This window comes from Myotis lucifugus, unplaced genomic scaffold (assembly GCF_000147115.1).
Source record: "Myotis lucifugus unplaced genomic scaffold, Myoluc2.0 scaffold_596, whole genome shotgun sequence".
In the NCBI taxonomy this organism is placed as follows: Eukaryota; Metazoa; Chordata; class Mammalia; order Chiroptera; family Vespertilionidae; genus Myotis; species Myotis lucifugus.
The window spans coordinates 419,280-435,013 of record NW_005871644.1 but is presented as its reverse complement, the minus strand read 5'-3'; the positions used below and the strand labels follow the sequence as shown (position 1 = coordinate 435,013).

Genomic DNA, 15,734 nt, shown 5'->3' with positions numbered 1-15,734 from the left:
ATAAACGCTCCATTTTATGATTCCCCTTTTTTCTGCTTAAATGGCTTCCCGTTAGTGACCAGGCTGGCGTTGGACCCTTGGATTTTCCGGTTTCAAGACCAGGTTACGGGAGGCAGGAAGTTCTGCCCCATGGCGTGGCGGTGGGGGGAAGCTGCCGGTCCTAGAGGGGGCCAGGGCGGGCCCCGACCCAGAGCCAGGAGCTCACGGGGGGACTGACTCCCTGTGCTCGTTCTCCCCGTCCTCCGGTAGAAAGGCCACCCCAGCCCACCGTGGTGGATGGGGTGGTCTGCCTGACCCCGGGCCGGCACCTGCGAGCGACGTGCTAACCTACCCCTGGCTACGATGCCAGGCTCCAACTCCGGGCAACCCACTGAGCACGAGGGTGACACAGCTCCCTCCTGGGAAAGGGGGTCATGGGGCCTGGAAAGGGGGCAAGGGTGCCTCTGGGCCAGGAGACCCGGCTTCCAGTCACAGTCAGCTGCCGGCCTGAGGGACAACCTTGGGGAAATTAATTCCTGAGTCCTGAATGGGACCCCAGGAGTCCACAGATGGGCTGCCTTTGGACCCTGAACTCTAACTGACAGTTGGCATGTCAGCAGGTCTGTACCTTAGGGAGACACACGGCCCTGCCCTCTGGGTTCTCAAGTGAAGTGGCCACAGTCAGAGATGCCAGGACAGGACCTCTGCTGTGGCTCAGCCGAGAGGCCAGCGACCGGAAGCTGCATTCCAGGACCTGTTGCATCGATCCCATATTCAAGTGCAGTTAGTTAGTTAACAGATGTGAGACGCTCAGATGCCCCTCCCTGTGGGGGCTGGAGGCCGGGGTGGTGCCAGGGAGACAGAGCCGCCGCTGCCATGGCCCCTGCCCCTGCCATCACCCCGAGTAACCCCGGGCCGGCCGAGGGAAAGCAGCGAAGGGGAACAACGTGCTAGAAGGGGCCCATGGTGTGCACGACGGTGTCTCAGACCAAAGGGCCCAGCAGAGACGGGGCAGCAGCTGCTGCACACCAGCCCCGGGACACCCACCGAGGCGTCAGGTTCCTAAGTGACCACAGAGCCGAGTTGGTCCCGGAGGCTGGACCCACGCGGCCCGAGGTGCCTCTCAAAGCCCAGCTCCCTGAGCTCCTGGCACTCCAGGGCCGCAGGGAGAGCCGCCCTCTGGGGCCCTGCACAGGCACAGACCACCACGGAGAATCACCTGGGGCAGGAGCTGCGGGAGGAAGGGGCAAGGCGGGGACTGCAGTGCGGGCAGCACCTCCCCTTGAAGCCTGGGAGGAAGGAGGCCGAGGAGGTGCCACCTGCTGGCAGTGCCTGCCTCTGGGCCTCAGCGCCCACCTGCGACTCCACCACAGTCCCCGGTTCTCCTCCCTCTGCGCCCGGCACTTACAGGCCTGGCCGGGCGCTCAGCACTGGCCAGGCTGCTGTTTTACTGCTTTACGTGCCTGTGCTGCCAGCTGCACTGTCATCTTAGGGCACCTACGTTCCTTGCTCTTCCGGTTTCAGACCCCAAAGAAGAAGCCGGTGTTCCCGATACCACTGCACACGGATCTCGGTGCATACGGATACTCGTGTCTCGGACTCTTCCTCAGCCCTCCAAGGTGGAAGTTCCCACAGACACTTCAAAAACACGTTTTCAATGTCCACATAACACCCAGCACTAGGGACACCGTCCTTCACTCAGTCAACACCTCCACGAAGTCCCAGGGACGGAGACCCGCGTGCTCGGAGCTGCAGACTTGCTGCCACCAATGGCCTCCTCCCTGCTCCTAGGAAAGCCCATGTCCTGCGGGCAAGACCTGTGGTGAGCCAGAGGGGTGCCAGCCCCGGCTCAGCCTGGCGCCCCTGGAGGCCACTGCCCTGACCCCGCCCCGCCCCCCCACCAAAGGCCCTGTCTGCCTGCAGGCGAGAGTGTGGACGCAGGTCCAGCTGCAGTGCTCGCTGGTCTAGCCCCTCCATCACCTCAGAGGAGGAGCAGCCAAGAGGAAGAGGGTGTGGGGATGAGCCAGGACCGATCTTCACCTCCTAAAGCTACACCTGGGACCAGGGGGCAGCAGCCACGAGGAGACACATTTCTGCTCAATATGGAGCATGCTCTCAGCCAGCCTCGCGATGGAAAACACCGACGGGAGACACTATGTCCGGGGTCAGTCCCGTCCCCAGAACGTCATGGCAAGGACTCAAGCGATGATTAGACCACATGTTGAGTCCCTGCCACCTGAGAGGGGCTGCGTGACGCCCACAGATGCCCTGTATTCCTCCCACAACAAGCTTGTGGGAGCCTGTCAGGGGAAACCCCACAGCAGTGCCTCGTCTGTGAAACACCGTTTCCAGATGTTCTCACTACATCTGGAACCCGGCTTCCCAGGAGCCCCGTGTGCAATTTGTAGGAGAGTCTCCAGGGCATTTCAGAACCAAGGGAGACAGGGCAGCATTGGAAACCACACGGGGACGCGGCACTGCCAGCGCGACAGACGTTACACCATATGCAATGTTTCTAAACAAACAGGGCCCTGCGCCTGTGTTTTGGTCCTCGTTTTTCTGGTTGCTAAAACTTAATTAGCCTCACACCCATCTGGCAATTTACATGCAATTACCCAGGATGCTTTGCAAGGACACCCAGGCCATTCTGGTGCCTGCAGTAACGCGCTGGTTCGTAGTCCAGCGCTGGTTTGGGCGGGAGTCCGAGAGCAGTGAGAGGAACAGCCTGGGCCGGGGCCACAGGAGGGCCTGACGGGGCCTGGAAAAGGGGCTGCTGGCCTCCCTCGCTGAGGGCCCTTCCCCCGTGGGAACAGACGCCTTCTGACAGGTCTTGAGCGGACCTCTGGCCTAGAGCCAGGCTCCCCAGATGCCTGCCTGCTCCTTGCTGGTCGGGCACAGGGAAGGCAGGGAAGCGGTTTTAATGGTGCCCTGATAGTTGAGGGTTGGGAACCTTACCCTTTCCAAAATTAGCAGGAGGAGCGAGACATCAAGGCTCAGCCTCTAAAATACTGAAGCACAGGGAGGGGACATGTGATGTCCCGGCCCCCCTCCCTCGCTGTCTGCGGAAAGGGTGTGTCAGGGGGAAGGCCCCTCTCCGCTCGGTGCCAGGGGCACCCATCCCCTCACGGCTGAACCCTGCCTCCATTCTGGGTCTGTCGGCCTTCCCCAAGGGACGTTGGCGTGTCAGGGGTTAGGTTAGGTTACAAGAACCATAAATATACTCAGTTTAACTTTAAAAAAAAATTGTCACCCAAGCCGGTTTGGCTCAGTGGATAGAGCATCGGCCTGCAGCCTGAAGGGTCCCAGGTTCAATTCTGGTCCAGCGCACATGCCCGGGTTTCGGGCTCGGTCCCCAATATGGGGCGTGCAGGAGGCAGCCGATCAATGATTCTCTCTCATTATTGATGTTTCTCTCTCTCTCTCTCTCCCTCTCCCTTCCTCTCTGAAATCAGTAAAAATATATTTTTAAAAAACTGTCATTTTAAAACCTAATATTTTTAAAGCTGAAGACTAGCAGTCTGGCCCTAGGCTGGCTTTGGAAGGTGGCTTGGTGCCGACGTCAGCCTGCCCTGGAGGTGAACGGCCCAGGTAAGGGGAGCTGCCCGGGCCAGGCCCCTCCTGGGAGCCCCAGGCCAGCGCCCTGAGAGCAGAGCAGGCGGGCAGCTCGGGGCTGACCCTGACCAGTCCCTCAGCCAGGGCAGTGCAGGGAGGTGGGTGCCAGTGGGGATCTGCTTCCGAGAGAAAAGGCCGCTCGATGCCACGTCAGGACTGCGTTCCCGGGACTGTGCGGGCAGGCGGCAGGCCTGCCAGGGGGCAGGGAGAGGCGGGCAGGGAGGCTTGCCAAGTTCCCCTCAAACCAAGCTCCTGAGGTAACACATGCAAGACGGGCGACTGAAAGCACATGAGTGGTTACACCCACTCCCCACATCCACGTGTAAGAGGGGCGTGTGGCTCCGTGTCAGAGCCGGACCCTCGGGCCCAGAGTGCCTGGTGCAGGCTCCTCCGCTGCCGGTTCCTGGCGCTGTGACCACCAGAGGCCCCTCCTGCGCTGGGGCTGGGAAACGGAGGTGCCAACACGAGAGCTCACCCCGGGCTGCTGGGAAGCCCAGTGAGCCGACGCACGCCACTGCAGAGGGCGCCCAGCACACAGCAGGCCGGTGAGAGGCCATGCCGCCCCGAGGGGCCGGTCGCTGCGCCCAGCTGTGTCCCCCGGGGAGGTCTCGCTCCGCCGGAGGGAGCCCTCCTCACGGGAGCCTGAGGAAGGACACCCAGGTTTTCCTTTCTGTTTCAACCTTGTGTTTGTAAGAAGAGCACGAAGTTACACCTCAGAGAAGCAGCCAGCCCTCCAAACCCCAACTCGGCCTCTGTCGGGGCCGCTGCGAGACCCTGGGCACCGGGCCCCTGGTGCCATGCAGCCACCCGGACAACGACTTGCTCAGTGCCTACTTGCTGGACTGCAAAGTTCTGGTGAACAAAGGAAACTTCTAGTATCCGGCAGAGACAGGGGAGTCAGCACAGGGACCTGGCTGTTCCGTCCACCAAAACTCCTGTCTGACTGGAACGAGACGGCCGAGACCTCGCCACACCACACCTGGCCCCAACTCCGAGAGGGACAGGCGGGGACGGAGGGCTGCGGTCAGGGACCTCCTCCTGGGGACACAGACTTGCACAGAGCTCTCCCTCCAGGAGTTTCGGGAGCAGAGGAGAGGGACAGTCCAGAAAGGGCACATGGCACAGCGGCTCAGACCGTGGCTCAGCTCTGCCCTGGTCGCGGCTCCGCGTGGTTCCAGACCTCAGCCGGCAGCAGGAGCGGCTCCCACGCCCCGCCGCCTCGCACTTACCAGGAAGCGGACATCGTCAAAGCCGTTCAGAAGCAACCTGCTCTCGTACTGCTGCAGGCCCAGCGCCGCCAGCCACGCCCCGACGCTCTGCTCCAGCGCCCGCGAACCTGCCGAGAGAGGAATCGGCAGACGCTTGAAAAGGGAAAAACCATTAAGGCAGCAGCGGCACTCAGAGGAAGACAGATGGCACTGCCACATCATAGTCATTACCATAAAGCAGCCAAACCACGGACGAGAGACGAGAGCGGAGGACCCGCAGCGCCTCGTCCGTGTGCGGGCGGGGTAGCCCGCCAGGCGCCGTGCACACCCACAACCTCGGCACGGGCCGCTCACCCCTCGGCCTCTGCCCACCGGCCGGGAAGCTAACCCCCAAGGGTCTCCAGGTCAACTCCTCATCAGCGTTCACACTGAGGTAGTTCACAGAGTCCGGTCCCACGGGCACCAGTGGGGCTGGAAGCGCCTGTCATCCATGCGCGGGGCCAGTCCTGCGACCTTGCAGCACACACGGGTCAGGAGAGCACACGCATCTTCATGCAGCCGGGGACACAGCACATGCACCCAAGCAGCAGCGCACACGGCAGGGAGGAGAGGCATTTACTTGTTTTCCCCCAACAGTCCCGGAACAAGCAAACCATGGCCCTTTGTGCCAGAGGCTCAGGCAGCGAGGAGCGGCGCCGGGCGCGCGGGCCAGGGCTCAGAGACCAGGCTCCGGGTGCTCTGCTGGGACGGCGACATCGCACTCCGCCCGCTGTGCGGCCAGCGGGCCAGGAGCCAGGTCCACGCTAGACCCCGGGCGCCGGCGAGCGGGGCGTCTCCCGGGCCAGGGCGCTGTCTGAAGGGCTGCCTTCCCGGGCAGGGCGGGTGTGCAGGGGCTGGGTGTTCATTTTCCTCGGATTGTGGCTGTTCCTGTGACTGACCTGCCTGCCCAGGTGGAAAGCAGGCAGGCAGACCCAGTTCTTGGCTAAAGATGAGAAAGCCCAGCCAGATAAGAGAAAAGGAAGCAGTCCTCTGTCCGCCGCGCTGGCGGCTTAAGTCTGTGCACGCTCCGTGCTGTCCGCCCGCCGGCCGAGGGATAAAGGCAGCAAGAGTCCTCCGGGGTCTCCGGATCCCGACGTGCTCCTCAGGGAGGGCAGGGAGGTGGGGCGAGGGAGGAAGTCCAGCCCTTCCCGGCAGACCGAGGGCGCTTGGAGCGGAACGCCTTAACCCCCACCTACTTCTCTGGTGCTCACGGGCAAGCACAGATAGAAGGGGGGGAAAGAACAGGGGAGGAGAGAGGCGTGAGGAAGGAAGAGAAGAACAACTACGAAAGCATCACCTCCAGAGAACTCTTGGCAGTCTTGCTGGTGGAAGTCATCCTGCTGTTCCTGGCACTTCTGCCCTCGGGGCAGCCAAGGCCACGGGCATGGTTGTCTAGGAGACCCCGGGGACCCAGGGTCCCAGGCTGCCCCTCATCTGTCCTCTGCTGAACAGATGGTGGCCGGGGACGCGGCCTCCCGCGCACGGCAGCCCAAGATGCCGGGTCCGGGGCCACTTGAGGTGCCTGCCCTGCCCTTGAGCGGGCTGTCTGCTCCAGGGACCTACGCAGCAGGCTCTCGTCCACCCGTGAAGTCAGGAGTTCCCGGTTCCTGCCTGTGATCCCGCTGGGCCGGGCCGGGCCGGGCCGGGCTGTGGTGCTGCCGGCTGCCAGAGGGTGTGTGCGCTCACAGAGCCGCAGCAGAGGGCTTTGTCTACAGGCTCCTGGGCTCCACGCCGCCTGCTGCCGGCCGCTCCACAGTCCTTGCTCACTCTCATAATGCCTGGCCCTCCCCTCCTCCTCCCCTCCTCCCCTCCACGCTCAGGAAATACATCAGGGATCGGACATCGAAGCAGAGGCTGCTGCTGCCGTCACCGCCGAGGGAGGACACAGCAGCACGAGCAGCCGAGCAAAACGACAGATTTCCCAACATCCGACATTGGCCCACACCCGCCAGCGCAAAGGGCAGGAAGGGATCTCAGGGAGGGTAGAGAAGAACATTCCTATAGTTCCGGCTGGCGGTTCCTAGGACGGCCAGAGAGGGGACAGAGGAAGGTCACCGCCCAGAGACACAGCCCAGGGGTTAAGGAGTGACTGTGCCTCTCTGCCAAGAGGCATCACAGGAATCACAAAAACAGTGACCAAGTAAGGAGGTGACACCTGATACTCCTCAGGTGAGCGCACCGAACAGCCCCGAACAGCCCGGAGCGACCTCTCCGGCCTGCGGGAGCGCAGGGAGAAGCCCCCTGAGCAGGCTGCCCACAACCTGAAGGAGGCACCCGAGGGGCGGCACCGGGGACTTGGGGAAGCCAGGACCAAGCCCCAAGTCCAGCTGTGGAGACAGGAAAGGTAACATGTGCAGAAGACACCCAGGGACCACATGCCACCTCTCGGCATGCTGGGGACTGCACCCAACAGGCTGCTGCCGGCCCTGGCACGGGGACTGGCGCGGGGAGGAGGCCCCGGGGGAGCAGGCATTCGGCGGCTACTCGACAGCGAGAATGGCTGGTGAAAAGAAGAAAGCCAAGCGGTCTCTTCCGCTTGACAGAACAAAGCCAGAGTGGCCTGGCCGGCGGGCAGGCTCACCCCCCTGGACTCGTGATGTGGGGTGAGCTGGAAACGACGTCTGTCGGGATTCAGGGAACTGGCTCCAATGCTGGCAGCTCAGGGGCTCACGGCCCCAAACAGGACTGAGACCCGAGTGCCACAGAGGTCTCGCCGGGCAACCCCACGCTCAGCTGAGGGCTGGCTGCTCCCCCAGCCAGGCTGGCAAACCCGAGCTCAGGCCCTTCTCTGGGATCCAGAAGCCCAAGGACAACCTGCACCCCGATACTGACCATCAAAATAAACCAGAACCCTGCTCTGGGCCGAGGCCTGGTGCTCCCTGGGGTCCTGGCGAAAGCCCCCTCCTGACCCTCAGACAGAAAGCAGAGTGCCAGGCAGGCTGAGCCCACCCTCTCCACACGTCACGCCTGGCAGGGGCCGGGCACGTGGGCGGGGATCGGCCGCATGGTGGACACGCTGTCCCGGTGGCACCCTCGGGAGCCTGCCTTTGACATCCTAAGCTGGGGTATGAGGATGAGTCAACTTGTGAGTATGAAAGCAAGACCGTGTTGGGATCCAGGAACCTAGGGGGGTAGTGGGGCCAACCAGCTCCCACCACTCACATGGGTCATGGGGGCAAGAGCCGGCCGGGCAAAGGAAGGGCTCCACGCGCCTCCAAGGACAAGGGCTCCTCTGTTTCCAGAGGTGCAGCTGATCTCCCGACGGAGCCACGCCGAGGTGACTGCACAACCAAGCTCTCAAGCACCCGGAGGTGGGGCCCCTCTGATACAGAGGGTGCAGGAGCAAGACTGGCCTCGGCTGAACTGTCAGCCACCCATCCCTGGAGGTGCCCACCCATCCCTGGAGGGGCCCACCCATCCCTGGGAGAGCTCTGAAGGGCGGCGGTGTTGGTCTCAGCCCTGAACTTCTGTCCCTCAGACATCTGACCCTTGGTCAGGCCTGCACACTACAGCCGAGTGCAGCAAGTGCCTGCAGACAAGGCCACAAGCCAGAGAGCCCCTCTGTGGACCCTCCACAATCCAAGACAGACACAGACAGACCAAAGCCAGCTGTGCTTGCTGGGACCTAGGGAAGCAAGGCTGCTGGAGGGAGGGCGCCTGGGAACCCAGTCTGAGAATGGCATGGAGACAAGCCGGGCAGATGCCCCTCCTCTCTAGGCTTCTCCGGACGCGTCGGCAGTGGTTTCAGGGGTGGAAGCAAGCACAGCCACTGTTCATTGAGTGTCTCCAGCTCGAATATTTGCACACGTCACTCAGTACCACAACCTATGTGTAGGGACTGTTAGGCCAATGGCGGGAGTCGGGGCTCAGAGAGGCTAGTGGCTTGTCTGAGACACATGGATCTAGAACCACGATTGGAACCCAGGACGGGGCCCCAGGCCTGTACTCCCTCCACAAGCCCAGGCCGCAGCAGGTCCTTTCTCCCCAACGTGCACACGCACCCCACCCACCAGACTTCCCGGCAGGGCCAGGGGCCCACGAGGAACCGGAGGTAACTTGGTGCTAACGGGTCAGCCCTGGATGGAGCCCCCGAGCAAGCGAGGAAGCCTATCCCTTCGGTGCAGGAGGCCTCTCCTTGTAAGGGGCAGAGATGGGGGACGGGCAACGTGAGCGCTACTCTGAGAGGCACCTCTAAGTGTCACCTGACCTAAGAAAGTAACAGCCACAATCAAGGACAACAGCTCAGATAAGGCCTCCTTGGCCCCTGTTTCAAGTGAAGGAAAGAAGCAGACCTCACTCCTGAGGCTTTGAGATGGAAAAAACACCCAAAGGAGTAGTGAGCTGAAGTGAAAGACGAGCGACTGAGGAAATGGAGAAAGACACAGGAGGAAGCCGCAAAGCCGACCCCTGGGGAGATGCCCGCTCACAGCCGCGGCCGGGCCTGGGCTGAGCGAGGCCCCCAGTGGGGAGCCCAACACCGAGAAGCTCTGGTGTCATCTCCTCGGAGAAAGCCCACATTCATGACAAGAATGAGGAGTGACGGCTGCTCATTAGAAATGTAGTTTCTGAATAGGCAGACTGAAACTCAACGTGCACACAGCCCCCTCCCATCTGTAAGAGGAGCCGTGGCCCCACCGAGGACAGCGAGCTGGGCTGTCGGGACAAGGAGTGGCTGAGTGGGGGCACCGTGGCCTGAGGCTGACCTCTCGCCCCTCTCTCCACCTTCGGTGCCAGAGGAGCCCAGGGCGGAAGGGCACCAAGGCCTGTGTTCGTGGGAGGCGGCTCGGTTCGTACCTGAGACCTTCTGCTGCTCCTGAGAAAAGTCAATCCCTTCTCCGATGGAGCTCATGATCTTCTCAATCTGAAACAAAGAGGAACAGAAAGGAGAGGCGTCAGGCTCGGGCTCAGCAGGGGCAGCTCACCGTCCGTGCACCGGGCAGGCCTCCGGGCTCCTCCGAGATTCCAAGGGAGCACCAACCTGCAGGGCACCGGGAGCTGCCACAGACGGAGAAAAGCCCACAATGGCCACGGCCAGGCAGGGCCTGAAGACAGGCTCTGAAGGGCGCGAGCGGGTGGAGATGCCAAAGAGCCGCTCTTCCAAGGCACGCGTGCATCACCCCCAATTCTCCCGGACCAGGCAGGCCTGGGCAGAGGGTGGGAGCAGGCCAGGCCTGGCACACTACCCTGCACGCGCCAGCATTCCGACCCACGAGCGAGGCGGCCAGCTTCGTCGCAGCGGCCCATGTGCCTAGAGCAGTGGCAAGTCGGAAGCACTCAACAGAGCACCAATACCACATGACCGCCAGCTCAGGTGCGGCCGCTTTCCAGGTCGGAGACGAGCACGTAACCCTGAGAGGAGGGCCTTTTGCTCCCTGGAGGCCAGCCGTCCTGGACAGAGCTCCGCGTCAGGGATGCGAAGGGCCGGACACTTGTCCTCAGGACCGCAGCAGACGGCTGGTCTCAACGCGTCTCATGTCTCCAGCTCTGGCCCGGTATGGACCACCTGTCCCAGCCACCTGGCTTCGGTCACCCCGAGCCAGGCCCAAGCCCCCCACCCCAGGAAACCTGGCCAGGGGCCGCAGGCCTAGGTGGCGAGGGGCCACCTCCTCTTCCTCCCCTCCTCCTTTCTGGGTTGCAGTGATCATGAGCTCATTCACTTGCTCTTTTTCCAAAAAAAATGGAAAGAGAACCTTTTGTACCAGGGCTTGGAAGCTCTCCTCTAAGTGCAAGCGAGGAGCCTGGGTCTGACAATCAGAAAAACAGCCGCTCTCCAGCCAGCCTGCAGCTGGCAGACAAAGCTGGCACATTGACGCCCGGGAGAAGAGCTCAGGGCAGCCGGCCCTGCCCTGCCCCCCTCTCCCCCCGCCCAGCCTGGAAGGGGCATTCTCCAGCTGCAGAAATGACTGCCTGCTACCAACACTGTGAACTCCACCCTGGGCTCAGCAAAAGCAGAGGGACCAGGACAGCTGACCGGTGGGGCCGTGGCCGAGGCCGAGGCCGGCAGCAGCACCCCACAGGCTCCCCCTCAGCAGGCAGCGCGGTGCGGCGGGGAACGGCCCAGGTGGACAAGTGGGCTCTCAACACCAGTGCCTCCGTGTTCCGTCTGTAACGCAGGGACAGGTCCTGCCTCCCACGAGGGGTTGTGTGGACCAGGAGTATCGTGTTTGTAAAGCATCCGGCCGAAACCCTGGCTCACAGAAGATGCTCCATACAAGGTCGGTCCGCTTTCCGTGTCCCTCCGGTATCTGAATGCTCTAGCCCAGTGAAACTTATCTTTAACGTTTTAAAACATATTTTTCTCACATTTATTTTGTGACAGGTAATGAATGCATCCACATGATTCAAAAGGTACAAAAGGACATTGAGAGAAAAGTCTCCTGCCTGCACGGCCTCGTTCTTCTCTGGAGGAAACCAGTATAACCAGTTTCTCCAGTGTCCTTCTGGGTCCATCCACTGCATGTAATCAAATCTATGAATGGATCCCACCTCCCCACTGATGGAGGAATTCCCTTTCCATTTAAGGCTACCCCTTGGAATTTTAAATGGATGAGGTACAGCATCCGGGGTGTGGCTGTGCCATAATTATTTACCAGGCCCCTGCCGTGCGCGTGTGGCCTCCGGTCCTCTCTCATGGTAAGCAGGGCCGCGGCGAATACTGTCCCACACGCATCTCTGTTCACCTGTGCAGTCCCCCTTAGAGTGATTCCTAGTTACCCCGAGAGTCCTGGCAGGCACAGACATCACAGGTCCTCCCCGCTCTGACTTTGCTAAGGCCTTCCCGAGACGGGCAGTTGCTAACTGCCCCAGTCAATTCACCCCATTTGCAGAAAACACTGATTTATAAACATTCGTCTTTTCACGACTTAAACCTTTTTTCTAACTTCAACCCAGGGGTCCCGCTGTTTCCCCAGGAAAGGCTCTTCTCCAGCGAGCTGCTCCCCACCCCAGGCTGCACGCAATGCCACGCCAGCGCCAGGCCCGAAGCCTGGTGACCCAATCAGATGACAAGCCAGGAAGCTGGGCAAAGAGTGGGCACACGACACGTATCTGCTGATGAGCCTTCTTTTTCCTTTACCACGTTTATAGGAGGAAAGTAGGGCGCTCGGGTGAGGAAACATCCTACGTGGGTGACGGGTCCTTACCCCAGGCACCCCTCCTCCAGGCCAGAGGGTGTGTGGGGGAGAATCACCATGCAACCACCTGGGGGGTGGAGCCAAGCATGTTTTGTTTGCTATTTTACACCCCCCATCCCTGGCCCCTGGGCTTGGCTTGTGACACACACACACACACACACGAGGGGGGAGGGAGGGGAGTAGATAGGAGAAATATGAGTGGTTTCCACTTGCTTGGAGCCGGCAATGAAAAGTGCGTTCAAGGCCACGCAGAGGGTCAAGGGTGGGAGAGCTGAAATGGAGGAGACTCCGGGTGTCCTTTGAGGTGAAGTGGTCACCCACACGGCACATTTCACGGTCGTCATCACCTAATATCCAAAGCCCCAGCTGGCCTATCCAATCCACACCTCCTGGCTGCCTCATTCATGAGCCTGTGCCAAAGGGCCCTCTGGAATCACAGCCAACAGGCGCTCTGCGCCTCCTGCTTGCCCCAGACACCCTGAGGCCACCGACCAAGGGCCAGGAGATGCCCCACAGCCCTCGGGTGGTGGTGAGGACTCAGGACTGTCCCCTCCACTGGGAAGGGACTGAGCTCTGTGAACGGCAGCACAAGCCCGCGGAGAGGACCCGTGACAGAGGAGCTGAGGACCGGCAGCGCGCAACAGGACTGCCAGGAGGGAAGGGGCAGCGCAGCCGTCCTGCCTGTTCAGAGCCCGGCAGGTCCCTGCCCTGGCAACGCCGGCACAGACTGGGGCGTGGTCCTGCCCGGCCTGGGAGACGGGGAGGAGCTGGGCCACATGGTCTCTCCCTGTTCACAGCCCGGCCCCCTCCAGGCCCAGAACCAGCAGAGAGTGAATGTGGTCATTCAGTCTAGACTAAGAGGAGCGGTCACAGAAGGCAGACACCATTCTGATCTGATCTACATTTTGTGCAGTTTAACCATTTAGGCTGCTTTCCCAGGAATGGGGGGGGCGGGGGGGGGATGAGGGGAAGGGGGTGATGGGAGGGCTCAGCTCAATCTGTCTTCTCTACTGTTGAGAATCAGTGTCATTTTTGGAGAGAGCTGGGAAACAGCCACACTGTCTTACTGCACTTCCCACCAACTCGATTAGGGAACTTGTGTCTGGTAAGGAAAGACCTGAAGGCTATTATCATAATGGACTCATGTTTGGAAATAGTCCATTTTTAGAAAGTACTCAGGATGATTCTATCGTGGTTTCTTTCTTCACCCCGGCCCCCCGGGTGTATTATAGCCCTTCCCTATTGCGCCCCCCAAGGGTTGTACAAATGCATTCCCTATGGGGCCCCCTGCCCCCCCCCCCGGACTGTATAAATGCATTCCGTATGTGCCCCCTGCCCCCCCCCCCCCACAGGGCTGTATAAAATGCATTCCCTGTGTCTGAAAACAAAACCAAAAACAAACACGGAGGTGCTGCTGCCCAGGCCACCTGACGTGTGCGTGCCTGGAACACGGAATCCTGGCTGCCCGCGGGCTGCAGCGGGAGGTGATTCTGTGCACAGAGAGGCCCCCATTCGCCACCACCAGGACCGCTGCCAGGAGCACCTCGGACTACGAATCCACTTTCCGGGGGAGCGGAGGGGGGCAGCTGGAGGGAAGAGTGCTTCCCCGGGTTCTGAGGGCATTCCGTGTGCCAGGAGGTGTGCGGGGCACGGCCCGGCCCGTCCACAGCCGAGCCACCGGCCCGAGGGAAGCCTTCCCCGGGGGGTGGAAAGGTGAGAGGCAGGGGCTCCCAGCTGTAGCCGCGTATCAGAGCAGGAATCGCTCAGGTGGACCTGCCTGGGAGCCGAGGCCAGTGCAGCGGAGGGAGGGAAAGGGATCGCCTTCCTTCTACCTTCTTTTGTGCAAATGGGAACAAGGGATGTGTCTGTGATTCGCCAGCAACTGAATGTGGCTCCTGATGACAGACACTCCCTCCCACCCCCTTCCTGCTGCCTGGGGAGCTGCCAGCTCCTAGGGCTCTCCCACCACTCGGGGAACACACAGCAGTCTCCTTGGGCCTGTAGCTCCACGTCTCCTCTGCCCCCAACATTTACCATCATATCCGCCCAGAACCACATTCTGCTTTGCACTGGTGCGTCCCTGGTGGGCTGTTTCACAGCGAGTCCCAGAGACACTGCCGAAGCATGAAGGGCGACGATCCTGGCTCCCCGGGGTGCCCTGTGCAGAGCTGGCGCACTGGCGTGCCCGGGACAAACAGGAACAGCTGCCATGTGCTGAGTGTGCACGCCAGGCCGGTCACTCACTGGCTCAGTGCGAGGGAGAGGCAGCCACCACGGCCGGCCCAATCCAGGTTCCCTAACTCACTTCCCGCCTCATCTGTGCCTTTCCCAGATGGTGCCCATTCTCCAGGTGAGGAAATCGAAGTCCATGCCAGGACAGACTTCCCCGCTGCCCCCGGATGGCACAGGGCTCCTCCCGAAGAGCTCGAGCTTCCTGCGGGGACCAGGTGGCAGCGGGGACTTTCCTGCCAGGGTCCCCACGCCAGGGCACAGGGCTGAGGCACGGGCCCTAACCTGTGCCCCAGGGCTGCTGGTGTCAAGGCCTCCTCCGCTGTGCAAGGACCTGAGACTGCTGACAGCGCGCTCCAGGCCAGAAGCCCCGAAGGACCCACCGCCACCGTCCCTGCCTCGTCGCCGCAGGCAGGCTCTCGGCCCAGAGCGGGCTTCCCCTCCACACCGAGGAGGGTCATCGACTGCAGTCTACGTCTCTAACTGACCAGGGGCTGGTCACTCTCCCCTCCCCCTAGAGCTTAGGAAGGGCAGGGATGGACTGAAGTAGACCAGTTGTCCGGATTTCGGACCTTGTCGCTGCTTTGAGAAGAGGAGGTGGGACGGTGGGGGCGGAGAAGGCGGCAGGCTCAGGGCTGTCAGCTAGGCCTCCTCCACGCAGGCTGGCAGCTCCGCTAACAATGGGGCCCCCTTCTCCACAGACGCGCTGGGGTCTCAGCTTCGTCGGCCTCATCACAGGGGCACTCGGGCGGTGACCACATTAACTGTCCTAAAAATCCTAAATGAATTCTGTACTGAGATTGCATCACAAGTGGCTAAATTCTTGCTTTGATTTTTAAAAATAGTTGATTTTAGAAAGAAGAAAGAGGGAAAAGAGAGAGAGGAAAGAGAGAGAAACAGAGAAACATTGATGTGAGAGTAACATCGATTGGTTACCTCCTGCACGTGCCCAACTGGGGATCAAACCCGCAACCTGGGTATGTGCCCTGAACGGGAATCGAACCGACAGCCTTCTGGTGTAGGGGATGACGCTCCAACTGAGCCACACCTGCCAGGGCTGGCTTTACCTTAAAAAACTCAAACTGGAAGTTTAAGTCACTGATGTGCTGTGGATATGGCTCGTGTAATAGGACAGGACTCTGAATTAGCTGCCCATGTAGGTCCACGTGGGGAGCCCACATCAATAGGCTGGGGCACACACCTACTTGTTTGGGTAAATTAAAATGTCTGTATTCCTTTTAAAAATGACCTCTCCTGCCCAGCCAGGTGTGGCTCAGAGGTTGAGCGTCGACCCAGGAACCAAGAGGTCACGGGTTTGACCGGTCAGGGCACATGCCCGGGTTGTGGGCTTGATCCCCAGTAGGGGGCGTGCAAGAGGCAGCTGATCAATGATTCTCTCATCACTGATGTTTCTATCTCTCTCTCCCTCTCCCTTCCTCTCTGAAATCAATAAAGAGATACTTTTAAAAAGTGACCGCTCCCTTTAACTGAGTTTTGTAATTAACTAAACAACCCTGTCCCACTCACTGTCTGT

The 15,734-nt window shown here is 61.0% G+C and overlaps 1 protein-coding gene across 1 annotated transcript in view; it reads right to left on the bottom strand.

Moving 5' to 3' along the window:
• Positions 1–4,820: 4,820 nt before the first annotated feature.
• ANKS1A (ankyrin repeat and sterile alpha motif domain containing 1A) overlaps positions 4,821–15,734 on the bottom strand; it is a gene marked incomplete at its 3' end in the record, with an annotated part of 148,998 nt that continues 138,084 nt past the window's right edge. Inside the window, exons 13-14 of the mRNA XM_006104717.3 lie at positions 9,633–9,699; positions 4,821–4,927 (exon numbers count right to left, since the gene is read on the bottom strand). Of these exons, the coding sequence (XP_006104779.2) occupies positions 4,821–4,927; positions 9,633–9,699 (174 nt within the window). The remainder of the gene's footprint in view (positions 4,928–9,632; positions 9,700–15,734) is intronic.